General features: G+C 36.7%; 2 protein-coding genes across 3 annotated transcripts in view; one reads left to right on the plus strand and one right to left on the minus strand.

Annotated features, from left to right (window-relative positions):
* Nucleotides 1-34: 34 nt before the first annotated feature.
* On the plus strand, nt 35-3,880 carry mus201 (rad2 superfamily protein mus201). Of its 2 annotated transcripts, none has more exons than XM_011314297.1 (2): nt 35-175; nt 249-3,880. In XM_011314297.1, exon 2 carries the CDS (start codon nt 329-331, stop codon nt 3,746-3,748), a length of 3,420 nt encoding a protein of 1,139 aa, XP_011312599.1. In that variant the 5' UTR covers nt 35-175; nt 249-328; the 3' UTR covers nt 3,749-3,880. The 2 variants fall into 2 exon arrangements, with proteins under 2 accessions (XP_011312599.1, XP_011312598.1); XM_011314296.1 differs by having other exon boundaries at nt 277-3,880.
* LOC105272256 (gamma-glutamyltranspeptidase 1) overlaps nt 3,856-12,874 on the minus strand; it is a 10,402-nt gene continuing 1,383 nt past the window's right edge. Inside the window, exons 2-10 of the mRNA XM_011314295.1 lie at nt 7,852-8,002; nt 7,645-7,769; nt 7,117-7,256; nt 6,609-6,841; nt 6,391-6,551; nt 5,782-6,002; nt 5,503-5,698; nt 5,138-5,303; nt 3,856-4,745 (exon numbers count right to left, since the gene is read on the minus strand). Coding sequence (XP_011312597.1) covers nt 4,407-4,745; nt 5,138-5,303; nt 5,503-5,698; nt 5,782-6,002; nt 6,391-6,551; nt 6,609-6,841; nt 7,117-7,256; nt 7,645-7,769; nt 7,852-8,002 — 1,732 coding nt within the window. The 3' untranslated portion in view covers nt 3,856-4,406. The remainder of the gene's footprint in view (nt 4,746-5,137; nt 5,304-5,502; nt 5,699-5,781; nt 6,003-6,390; nt 6,552-6,608; nt 6,842-7,116; nt 7,257-7,644; nt 7,770-7,851; nt 8,003-12,874) is intronic.

The raw sequence follows: 12,874 nt of genomic DNA on the forward strand, positions 1-12,874 counted from the left end.
TTTGGATTTAGTGCCTCGAAGATCCGCGGCGGGGCTCTCTCCAATATGGCGGACGATTCGAGTGCGAAATAATGGATTTGAAGTTTCTTGTGGGGATTTCAGTGAAAAAACAGGCACAAACCGTCAAATAATTAATATTAATATTAATAATGAAGTAATTAATGAATGGGAATAGGTAATAACGATTTTATTTTTATTTTACGATTTTAGCGTGAATTATTACTGGATTTTCTTTTTCATAAATTGAGGTATTTTTTTTGGATTCTTCATGATCAGCTGATGAGTGCCGAGTGCCGGTTGTTGACGGATTCAACCCGATTCCTTAAAAATGGGAGTAACAGGTTTGTGGAGATTGATTGACGCATCAGGAAAGCCAGTGCCCCCGGAGTCACTCGAGGGAAAGGTCCTGGCGATTGACATTTCCATCTGGATCCACCAGGTCCTCCAAGGATACCAAGACGGACGAGGAAATGCTCTGCCAAACGCTCACCTTCTGGGTCTCTTCACGAGAATCTGCAAACTCCTCTACTTCAAGATCAAGCCAGTCTTCGTATTCGATGGTGGAGTTCCTCTCCTCAAGAAGACGACAATAGCAGCGAGAAAGAAGCAGAAAGCACTAGCTCTAGGCAAAGCCGAGAAGCTGAAGAACGACCTGATCCTCAACCTGATGAAGCACAGCCTCGTGAAGAACGTTCTGAGTAAAAAACCACCTGAGGAAGTCCAATCCTCGAGTTCAGACACCCCAAATCCTCTAAAAACCGTTAACGATATGTTCAAACTGCCCCTAGCTCCTCCCCAGGAGCTGGAATCCTTCTCAGACAGCACAGAATCAGACTCAGACGATCTGAGCCCCCGAAAGCAGTCAAAATGGCGAGGAAACATTCACACAGTCGACATAACGTCAAACGACTTCAAATCCCTTCCACCAGACGTTCGGTACGACATCCTCACTGACCTGAAAGAGACAAGAAAGCAAAACTCCTGGGGACGACTCCACGAAATCCCAGAGGAGTCCAATAGATTCTCAGATTACCAGATGAAGAGGCTGTTGAAGAGGAGAAAGGCACAGGAGTACCTGGAGGTCGCTGAGCAAGAGATGGGGGGAAAAAATCTCACCCTCGACGAGTTGGAGAAGCTGATGGCAGAGCAGGGGGTCGACACCAAGTCCAGGGATCTGGCGTACAGAATAGCGTCTGACGATGTCACTAGAGTGTTGTACGTTCGTGATCCCAAGGCTCAGGCACAGAAGAGCTCTGGCCTAGGGGCTGATGTGAGTCAACCCAGTTGCTCCAGAGACTCTGGATCATCCAGTCTTGATGGGGAATTGACAGTTATCCCTGAGGAGACTTCCTCAGTCCTTGAGGACATTGGGGAATACGATCTCGAGGACTGGGACTCTGACGTCGAGATCATTGAGCAGCCGAAGAGATTTTTCGGGAAGGTCTCCAAAAATCCAGCCCTCACCTACATGATGGAGAACAGTGAGCTCTCCCAGGAGCAGATCCTTGCTCTCATCCAGCAGAGCAAGGCCTCAATCAAGAAGGCGAAGGCTGAGAAGACGAGGGGTGCTCCTGGGAGAGGGGAAGTTCTGGAGAAAAAAAGGAAGATCGAGAGTAATTTTTGTGAGTCTCCTGGAATTAAGCAGGAGGTGGAGAGCTCTGGAGAGGTCTCTCGTCAGGATTTGTCGAAGGAAAAGGCAGGGATTGGAGTTGACGAGGAGAAAGATAATGGAGGCTGTGAGTCTGATGACTCAGGGGATTTTGTCGAGGTCCAGGACGTGGAGATTTCACTGTTGATGCCTGAGAAGATGGAGATCGTGATTCAGCCTGGGAGTGGAGTTGATGGTGATGATTTGTTTGCTGATGTGTTCCAGGGAAATCATGAGACTCAAAATTTTACGTTAAACCCTGGAAATAGCAGCGATGGAGGACAAAAATCTGGGGACTTGCAGAATTCGTTGAACATTTCTTCTGAGACATCGCCACCTGAGAAATCATTCATTAAAAATCATGTGCCAGAAATTTCGGGCGAAGACGAAGAAATTGCGATATTAAATCACGAAAAAAAAGAAATGAATAATTTATCGAAGGAGAGGAATGAAAATAACGAAAAACAAGTAATAGATGTGGATATTGCTGAAGAACAAGGCGAACGTTCTGAAGAATTTATTATAAAAAAAATTCCATCACGTCCTGAAGACCAAAAAGAGAGAATAGATGAAGATTTGTCAGCAGGTCTTACAAATTTGGAAAGACTTGAAGAGCTTGGACAATCCCCAATAAAACGGGTGGAACCTCTTCCAGAGCTGTCACCAGACAAAACAACTCCCCCTGAAAAAGAAAAAAATCCAGTAAGTGAGGATTTACCAGGAGAAATCCCTCCAAAATCCCCACCAGCAGTTGATGCCCAAGAAAGATCCCCTGAAGCACCTGAAACTCTCAAAGAATCTCCTCCAAAAAATCCCTCTGAGAGAATAACATCGATCCTGACACGTCTCGCCTCTGAAAAATTCGATCTCCTCGCGAAATCCTCGAAAGAGGAGCACCTGGAGGACCTGAAAACTCAACTAGAAACCGAGGTGAAGGAATTAAAGCAGAACATCGGTAAACTGGATCGTCAGTCGACCGAGGTGACCGAGCAGATGCGAGCAGACGCTCAGGACTTGCTGGGCCTCTTCGGAATTCCTTACGTAGTGGCACCCCAAGAGGCAGAGGCCCAGTGCGCCTACCTCGAGGCCATTAATCTCACCGATGGCAGCATAACCGATGACTCCGACATCTGGCTCTTCGGTGGAAAATGCGTATACAGAAATTTCTTCAACAACGCCAAAAGTGTGATGCAGTACCTGGCGAAAGACATCGAGCACCACTTCAAGCTGACGAGAGAGCAGATGATACAGCTGGCTCTTCTCGTGGGTAGTGATTACACTGTGGGAATTTCGGGAATTGGTCCAGTCACGGCTATGGAAATTCTTGCGAGTTTTCCAGGTCAAGGGGATGATATACTCAGGGGTCTGAGGAATTTTTCGTTGTGGGTGAGAGGCGGAAGGATTGTGGGGCCTGGGAGAGCATCTTTGAGGAGTAAATTGAAAAATGTTGCTGTGGACAGAGGATTCCCCAGCCAGGCTGTCGCCCAGGCATATCTTTTTCCAACAGTCGATGAGAGCAGGGAGACCTTCTCCTGGGGTAAACCCAATCTTGTACTCCTGGGGGATTACACTAGAGAGAAATTTGGATGGACCAGGGCGAAGTTCGAGGAGACTATGGGGCCTGTGATGAAGAGGCTCGAGGCCAAGTCCCAGAGGAATATCATGGCGTATTTCAAGGTCAGGAGTGTTCCCAAAGCAATTGAAGAGGGGATCAGCAAGAGGGTGCAGAAGGCTGTTGAAAGGATGGGGAAGGATCCTGAGGAGGTGGGGAAGCCTGTCAGGAAGAGGGAGAAAGGGAGAGGGAAGCAAATGGATCAGGCTGGTGGATTTTGTGGGACTATTGGACCTGATGGTGTAGCCGATGTCGAGGGAGAGGAAAAGGTAATTGACAGGAAGACTGATACGAAAGGTGGGAAATGTGAAGAGGTGATCCCTCAGAGGGAGAAGGATAAGAAGAATGCACTGGATAAGAAACTCAAGGCCATCGAGGTGTTTAGGAAGTCTAGGAAGGGGCCTGGAATGTCCAAGAAAAACTCCAGGCCCAGGAGGACTGTCAGGAAGGAGGCGAAGCTCTCGGAGAGCAGTTCTGACACCGAGTGATTTTTATGCGGGAACTTCTGCTGTTTGGGGATAGAATTCAAGGACTTTTTTCCCTGCATGTGATAATTAAAATGTACAAATGTGGATTCGAGTGATTAAACGTTGAATAAATAAAAAAATTTTATATATTTACATTTTACGTCGCTTTACATGATTCACGTGGATGACGTGGTGAGGAAGAATTTCTCAGAGAAATCTGGGATCTTTGGGTACAAAATTCCTGGGAAATTCCACTTGGAAATGTCAATATTTATCAATTCTTTTGGATGAATCATTCTTTTGCAATTTTGTTATGAGATTTATGTCTAATTATTCGTAGAAAAATCGTGGAAGGACGAGAAAATTGTATTGAACTCGTGAAATACTTGGGATTTCAATAAAAAATAATAATTTCTTGGAAGAAATTAAGGGACAATGTTTTTCTATGGAATTTTTTCCTAGAGGGCAAAATGGAGTGTCTTCAATGGTCAATAACTCAAGAACTGACGATTGGAATCTAATGATTTTTTTTTTCATTTTATACCTCAAAATCAGATCTTCAAAATGAATGAAAAATCGTTGAATTCCAATCTGGGGATTTCGAGTTATTCTCGATTGTTGTTGGGGTTCCATTCAGTCCTCCACTGAGTGAATGAATAATAAATTGTTATCTACAGTTTTAATATCCAGCAACACCTCCTTGTCGACGATAATCCGAGTTAGCGGATATTCCCTTGGCGTTGATCTTCGAGATGGCACAGACTGCACTTCCAATTCCCCTGAAGTATGAGGTATTGTGACCAATTTCGATCATGTGCCTGAGTAAAGGCTGTGAGAAGCCCTTCTCGACATCAATCCTCATGGGTAGGACCTGATGATGAAGACGTTGAGCATCCACAGCCTCCTTCACGTTGTATCCTGTCCAGAGATTCAGAATCATCGAAAGAGCCACTGCACTGGGAATTTTTGAGCCTCCAGCAGCTCCAATGACCATCTGCACTTCATTCTTAGAATTTATCTAATAAAAAGATAATCAGAAATTCAATTCAAAGTTCATTCCCTCAAATATACTTTATCATCCTCTTGATTGTCTCTTATCAAAATAATGAGGCAATTTTCTTCTAAATTTACAGTACCCCAAGCTTTTTATAGAATCACTCTAATAAAAATCGAAGAGGGGAGATTAATTAACGAGATTAACGTGAATTGACATTGACATTGAAATTGCGTTTTAAAAATTAATCAATAATTAATAAAAAAATTCTTATTTTTCATTATTATCAATAGGAATAAACAATGAATTAATAATTGATTAATTAATTGATTAATGGGGGTAATTATGGAATTTTTATATCAATAATTGGAGAATGTAATTAATAATTGTTTGTTATTGATTTAGTTGGGACTCACCACTATCGTGGGTACCATCGAACTCATGGGCCTTTTTCCAGGTTTGATAAAATTCTTCGGAGATGGTGGAAGGCCGAAGCCATTTGACATCCCCGGAGTACTGAAATCATCCATCTCATCATTGAAGATTATTCCAGTTGACACCGATCGTCTCATTGCCCCAAATCTAATTAAATTAAATCATCAGAATTTCCTGGATTATTATTTGACATCTGTTCTGACCGAAAATATTTGACAGAAAAAAAAAATCGTACAGTTGAATTACTCTTTCAATTACTCAACTACTTCCTGTGAAAATTTTCTTGCATTATTTTTTTCTCTGTCATTTAATTATCTGGTGATTATTGTCATTGAAGAATAATTACACTTGGTTTATTGTTGATGTAACAGACACTGCTGATCCATCAGGAGCTAGGACAGACACGTGGGAAGTACCGGAGTCGTTGGGAACGGCTACGTCTACTCCGTAGTATTTTGGGTGAGTGCTGGTCCAGTCGTCCTTTATTTTACTTCTGATTTCCTCTATGTATCTTTTAGATGAGAGATTTGCCTTTATTTCACCTGGATTTGATTGACAAGAAAGATTGAATGAGTATTGGATTTTTTTATTGAGAGACTTGATTTGTTTGATGATGTGGATGTACTTAGATCCTCGAAGGCGTCATCTCCTAGTTGTGTTCTCCTGGCGTATCCCCACTTGAAGGCCTCCACTATTCGCTGCCAGAAGTCTCCCTCGCTCGGAGTTGGAACTAATCCTTCGAGGACGTTCAGGATGAAGGACAGGATTAATCCGGAACCAGGAGGCGGTGCCGAGAGAATTGTCATGTCTCCGATTGTTGCTCTGGTTGGGGTTTTCCATTTTGGCCTGGAATTTCTCACGATTAGTGATTTATCTCGAAAACTATCAGTTTGAGGTAAAAACGGTAGAGGACTTTTTGGTAGCTGATTAAATTTCCTCTAAAAAATATTCCGATGTATCCCCGCGGAAAATCGATACGTTTCGAGATATACGGGTATTTCCCAAAGTCATGAAATTCGATTATCTCGTATTCAATTTTTTTTCAATCCCCAATTATCTCAAAAGCTATCAATCAAAGATAAAAATACTAGAAAACTTTTTTGTAGCTGATTAAATTTCCTCCGAAAAAGGTCTTATGGTATTTCCTGAGAAAATCGATAGGTATCAAAATATCTTCATATTAAGCTCAACTAAAATTCAAATCATGGGATTTAAAAAAAAAATGATTTCTCACTCGTAATTTCTCAGATCATCCATCGTCATGATTCCCCCGAAGTCCTCAATATCTTTGATGATCTGTTCCCCTATTGAACCGTTGTAAAAAATGCTGGGACCCTGTTCTGCTATCAACTTCAGCGTTGTGTTTAATTTCGGTCTGTAGAATCTGTCTCCAACCTGAATAATTAATCCAAATTATATTATAATGTAATTATTTTATTTCGGAATAATTACCGTCCAGGTCCTGCCGGTTTTTGGATTGATGAGGATTTCGGCTAGACTCGGCTGTTCCAATATCAGATGCTCTTTACTCTTCAAATGAGAGGCGAGATATTCATTGATAACGACTCCCTCGGAGCACAGAGCAATTGTCGGTTCAAATAAATCCTTCCAAGGAAGTTTTCCGTATTTCTGATGAGCTTCCCAATATCCTGCAAGTTCTCCAGGAACTGCGATAGCCAATCCACCTGAAAATGCAATTTATTTAAATGCAAATTATTTAATTCATAATTTTTTTTCATTAATTGAAAAATTACGGTTTATTAGAAAAAAAAAATTATCTTCTTGCTTAATTTCTGAAAATTAAAACTTTCATTAAATATCAATATTCCCGAAATTCCATAATATTAACAATGCCTGAAGAAATAAAATAATAGAGATGAAATATTAAATTAATTAATTAGATATTTCGAGTTATTTCGGTTTCCTCGATAAACAAATAATTGAAAATAATTGTACAAACCGAAAAATGAGAGTGATGCATTTCCCTTGAACATGTTTTCGTGGGCAGCAGCAGGTGCTGTTTCCCTGGCATCGAGGAAAACAGATTCATTTTTTTCCGCGTCCCAAATTGTCATCAAAAATCCTCCACCAATTCCCATACTAGAAAACCAATGAATCGTTGAGAAATTAATTTATAATAATTGATAATTCATAAAAGAGCCCGCCATTGTACACTATTAGTAATGTGTTCTCTTGAAAAATTAAATTCCTCCCTCAATGACTTAAAAAATTCAATTTCTGATAAGAAATCGAGCGATTAAAATAATTATTATATTAAACATAATATTTAAGTTAAATAATATTTCGTGGCTACAATGTTGAATTGTCTATTATTTATAATAATGAATAATCCACGTGAATTCAGCGAGTGGAATGAAATGAAATTGATTAATTGATTGATTAATAAATTGATTAACAAATTCAATTCAATTCAATTTAATTGGATTAAATTAACATTTTTGATAAATTAATTTAATTAGAGATGTACCTGTGGGAAGATGTGACACCCTCGCACAGGAGTGCAGCAATTGCAGCATCCATTGCTGATCCATTCTTCTTCAGGAATTCAACACCTATTTCTGAGCACTCGAGTCCATTCGTCACGACCGCAGCCTTTACATCAATAAACAATTGAGATAAAACATTATTTTTAGCTTCGACAGAGGGAGATCGCCTTGGGGTTTGTAATACTCACCCTCTGATATTCTCCCAAAATTGATTCGCTCACGAATTTATTCTCCCAATCATGTTTGTCACCTTTTCTCGTCAGTATCACCACAGCTATGATTATTCCAACTACTATGCACAGTCCCACTATCAGTCCGATGATTGTTCTTTTTTTAAAACTGAAAACGGAAAGAATTTTTTTCATGGAGAGACGAGTTGCGTGGAAAAATTGAGAGGATGCCGTCAATTTGCGAAATTCGTTTTTCATTCGGTTAAAATACAATTGTTTTGCGGGAAAATTCGGGGGAAATTAGCGGAAAAATGGGAATTGATGAGATTTTAATTGAAGATGTTCTGGTTTTGTTTTTTGGAATTTACAGGGTAAACTTGAATTTTTATAGGGATTTTTTCAATAGATTATGTGTGGAATTTGAAAACATTGTTTTATTTTCCGCGTAATTTTCTGGTGCATAAAAATACTTGGGAAATAAAAGGCAAATGCAATTTTATCGCTGTGGACTCAAGTTTCGTTTCGAATTGAATTTTAACCGCGATTTTTCCGAGGAATTATATTTGAAACTTGCGAGAATTTCTGTTATATTTAAATTTGAAGTTTAAAAAATGTGGAAATAGCGGGAAAAATACAATAAAAAAGGAAATCGAATGGAATTTCACTAGCGATTATTGAAGTTTCGTTTCTCTGAATTGAAACACGAAATTTGAATTTTTACTGCGATTTTTCCAGGAAATTATACTCGAGATTTTTGGGAAATTCTGACATATTTTCCCCGTAATTTCCAGAAATTTCTATCAAAATAAAATGAACTTGCAATTGTGACACGAATTCGAGACTTGCGAAGCGTGACGCAATGCCTTGATACAAATGCTCAATGAATCGTGTCTTTTCATTGCTGTCACGAAACAATTACACGTTTGTTCATTAATTGTAAGTCACGTCTACAATTATCTCAATTATTCCCAGAGTACACCGGACACTGAAAATAAAATCTAGAAAAAAGGACAACAGAATTTTCAACAATTTTTTTCTATTCACATTTTCCATTTCGACTGACGAATCGCATTTTACAATGCAACAATTAAAAGTAATAATAACATCCAATCCAACAATAAACATAACAAAAAAAATAAATAAAACACATGATTATTATTGAATATTGTTAAAATAAATTTAAGGTCTAGAGATTAATAATAAATAAATGGCAATGGTAATGGTAATGAAATAATAAAAAATATTAATAAAATAATAAAACTCGAAATCAATTTCCGCCTAATTAAATAATTTAATTAATTATTAATCATCAATTTGAAATTGTTGTCATCTCCAATTGAACAATTTCTAATTTCTACAATTAAGAGAATTTCTGGAGTAATTATCCATTAAAAAATGGTGAGAAATAATTTATTCATAGATTAAATAATTTAATTAATTATTAATCATCAATTTGAAATTGTTGTTATCTCCAATTGAACAATTTCTAATTATCCATTAAAAAATGGTGAGAAATAATTTATTCACAGATTTTTCCAGACAATATGAAATATTTTCTGTGGATGAAGTAATGGAGGTCATGGAAAAAAGAGAGAATAATTGATTTTCCGAAGATGGATCGGAAAAAATAGCCAAAGGACTCGTGCATCCTCAATTCAAATGTTAATTAATAGCCCCATCAGAGAATAATTACGCGAACATCATAAATAAACAATAAAAAGCGCTATAAAAGTTTATTAATCACGTGGAATTGTTGCAGCTTGAAAACCCCGGATTATATTAAAAATCTCGATAAAACGCGGAACGCGATTGCAATCCGCTCTTTGTCGAGCTGTCAAGGCTGTATAATTATTTAAAAAACGCTATAAACATTACACTATCTGAAATTATTCATGTTTATTTCACGAGGAAATCGACAATTTTTTATTAAACTATTTCTGAATTCAGCGAAGAAATTCATAAAAAAAAGAAAATTCCATCACGCCGTGAAATTAATTATAAATTTTAATTGTAAAATAAATTAAGTTGAATAATATATTTTTTTTATTTTATCATCATTATATTTTTATTATCTACTATTAATTATTATTTTATTTATGATATAAATTTATTCTGTGAATTCTTAAATATTCAATTAAACAATAATAATTTGTCAGTTAAATTCAGAAAATTATATGAATAAATCAATAATAATAATACAAATAATAATTATTATTGTTGGTATTGTTATTTGTTAATATAATTATTATTCGAATAAAATAGGATTAGAATAAGAAAAAGTAATTTTCAATAATATTCTAAAAAATTAATATTGAAGTAAAAAAAATTAATTATAAATTCAAATTGTCATGAGGTCTTGAAAAAAATCGCCATTTCCGGTGAAAAGTTGAGTAATTTATTTTTTTTTGCTGCTTCACAACTGAATTTTATCTATTGCTTGTAATAGCGGTAATTACTAGTTTGTAGGGTAATGACTTTTTACGCAATACGGGGATATAATTCTCGGTTTTGACGAAGAATTTGTGGCACGTTGGCGCCGATCGGTGGGAGGAGAAAAAAGAAAGTGAAAAGGGAAACTCGGAAAAACCGCGAGTCAATGTGGAAGAATTCTCGGGAATTGTTCATTAACGCATTGAAGATGACTCGGGGATTGTTAATTGGACCAAAACAAGTCGTCAATTGAGGCTTTCAATCGAGATATTAGGAGATGTGCTAATTGCGGTGTGCATTAATTGAATTGCTGATCGTTTCCTCGAGAGGAAAAAGTGGAATTCCGAATTCTAAACCGCGAATTTCTCACGCGCATGGAAAATTCCATTTTTTCATGTGAAGATATCGATTGATCAAAAAAATGATCAGAACCTTTCTTGTAGGTAATGAAATTTAAGATAAATAAAGTTATTTCATAGTTTCTCCTAAAATCGATACTTTTCGAGATAAATCGATTGTTAAAAATCGATTGTTAAATATTTGGAAAACACAAAAAGAAAATTTTGCGCTTCTCGAATTTTCCGCATTTCAATTAATTCTCGGGAGAGGATTGAATTGATCTTCACAGTTGTCACCGATTCTTTCCATTTTCCTAGAAATCGGAATTGGAATTCTAATAACAAAATTCCGGGAAATTTTATGGAAAATATACGAGTCATCGTCATAAGAATGCGCACTAATGACACTGGAAAAAACCGATAAGAAAATTCAACCAAACTAAAATGAAAGGACGCGGCGACTTTCAAATCTTCCGAATTTCCCACAATTTCCCCGGATTTTCCACATTTTCCCACAACAATTGACTTAAAAAACCGACAATGTTATTAATTCCCCTCTAATTATACCAATAAAACAATTGATTATAACTTGAATATTTTTTTTTCGATTCCCCCGAATTTTCCCAGAATTTTCTGAAACTCCAAGGAAAATCGAACGCGAAGAGAATTTCTGGTGGCATTGGAAATTAAACTAAAAAATTTCTTTCGATCGAATTGTTAAGTAATTTGTCTGGGGGTCGATGTTGCTCAATAATTAAGTACGCGAGGTCATGAAAATGAAGACATCCTCGAGGAATCGAGTACTCGGTGCACGTACCACAAAAAAAATAGGCGCAATAGCATGCAATAACCTTTTAACATTGGAAATTAGAAAGAATTACGCAATACAGTGGAACGCCAATTACAATAATATTCACGTCTCCCCTTGAATATGTCTGAAAATTAATTAAATATTGTAATTTTTACAACAATTTCTGGGAAATTCCAGCCGCACCGCAAACCGATCTCGACGACATCCCGGTTTTCAGTGGATATCTCGAAATATATTGTCGATATCAAAATTATCATTGGAACCTTTTTTATGTAAAAAATGGAAGGCTCCAAAAAAGGTGGTATAAAGAAATTCTGTATCTGCCTCTAATTCGGAGATATCCCCGAAAAACTCGGCGATAAATTGAATCGTTTACCGATTTCGGTGTAAAATTGTTTTTAAAAATAACAAAAACCATTTTATTAAACAATTGTATGTCCAACGGAAATCCGCTTTAATGACAGACATGAAATTGACGCTACGTGCGTGTTACCTTCACGGTTTGCTGATAATTATCACCGCAATTGTAAATCATTCCGCAGGGAAAAAAGTTATTCCGCAATTATTTATTGAAAATACCGATAAAACGACAAACACCTGGGGAAAATATTATTTAAATTGCCAATAGAAATGCTTTACTGTAATTTAAAACTCAGTAACCGAGACTGAAGGATCGGATTTGAATAGATGAGGAAAATTCTATTTAAACTCTACGGAATAGCGCGCAATAAAAATTGACAATTGCAACAAACCGTAAATAATTACCATTACCGTTAATTGTTCATAAAAAAATAATCCCTTCAAAGTTATGTCTCCGTTAATCAAAATAACCAACAATTAAGGGATTACAATAACAATTTTAAAACGAGATTTTTTCATTTATCAAAATTGTTTATATAAAATAATAATTCAATTATAAATGATTATCGACGAATAATTACAATAGGATTGTAATTTATTTATCCATTACTTAATTACTGAATTAATTATCAGATCAGGGATTTGTTAATGAATTATTAAAAACAAAAATAATGATTAATATAAAATTAATGGAGTGGAAATCCCGAGATTTTGAAATTTATTCAAGAATTTTCTTCAGTGGAAAAAATCGATTGTTCAATTCTCATTTTGTCACGAACAATTATCGGCACGTTAATGATTATCTTGTATTGAAATTCATTAAGTTTTTATGATCCACGTTTCAACATTTTCTATTTTGCAAAAAGGGAGATAAATCTTAATTCGCGAGTGATGATTGGAGTTATCAGTGTCAATCGCAATTCAGTAAAACGCGCACTTGATTATTTCTGTGTTGACACTGCGGGGGTAATTATTGTATAGATTAAGAGGATTATATTTTAGATCACTTGTCTCGGTGATTAGTATGTGGATCAAGTGGAGATAAGATAAACGAGTTTTCACTGTTTAAATGATTAATTGATTAAATGATGATGATGATGAT

This window comes from Fopius arisanus, unplaced genomic scaffold (assembly GCF_000806365.1).
Source record: "Fopius arisanus strain USDA-PBARC FA_bdor unplaced genomic scaffold, ASM80636v1 scaffold00152, whole genome shotgun sequence".
In the NCBI taxonomy this organism is placed as follows: Eukaryota; Metazoa; Arthropoda; class Insecta; order Hymenoptera; family Braconidae; genus Fopius; species Fopius arisanus.

Coding starts and splice junctions, on each gene's coding strand:
- mus201 (XM_011314297.1), top strand. CDS start 329: ATGGGAGTAACAGGTTTGTGGAGATTGATTGACGCATCAGGAAAGCCA.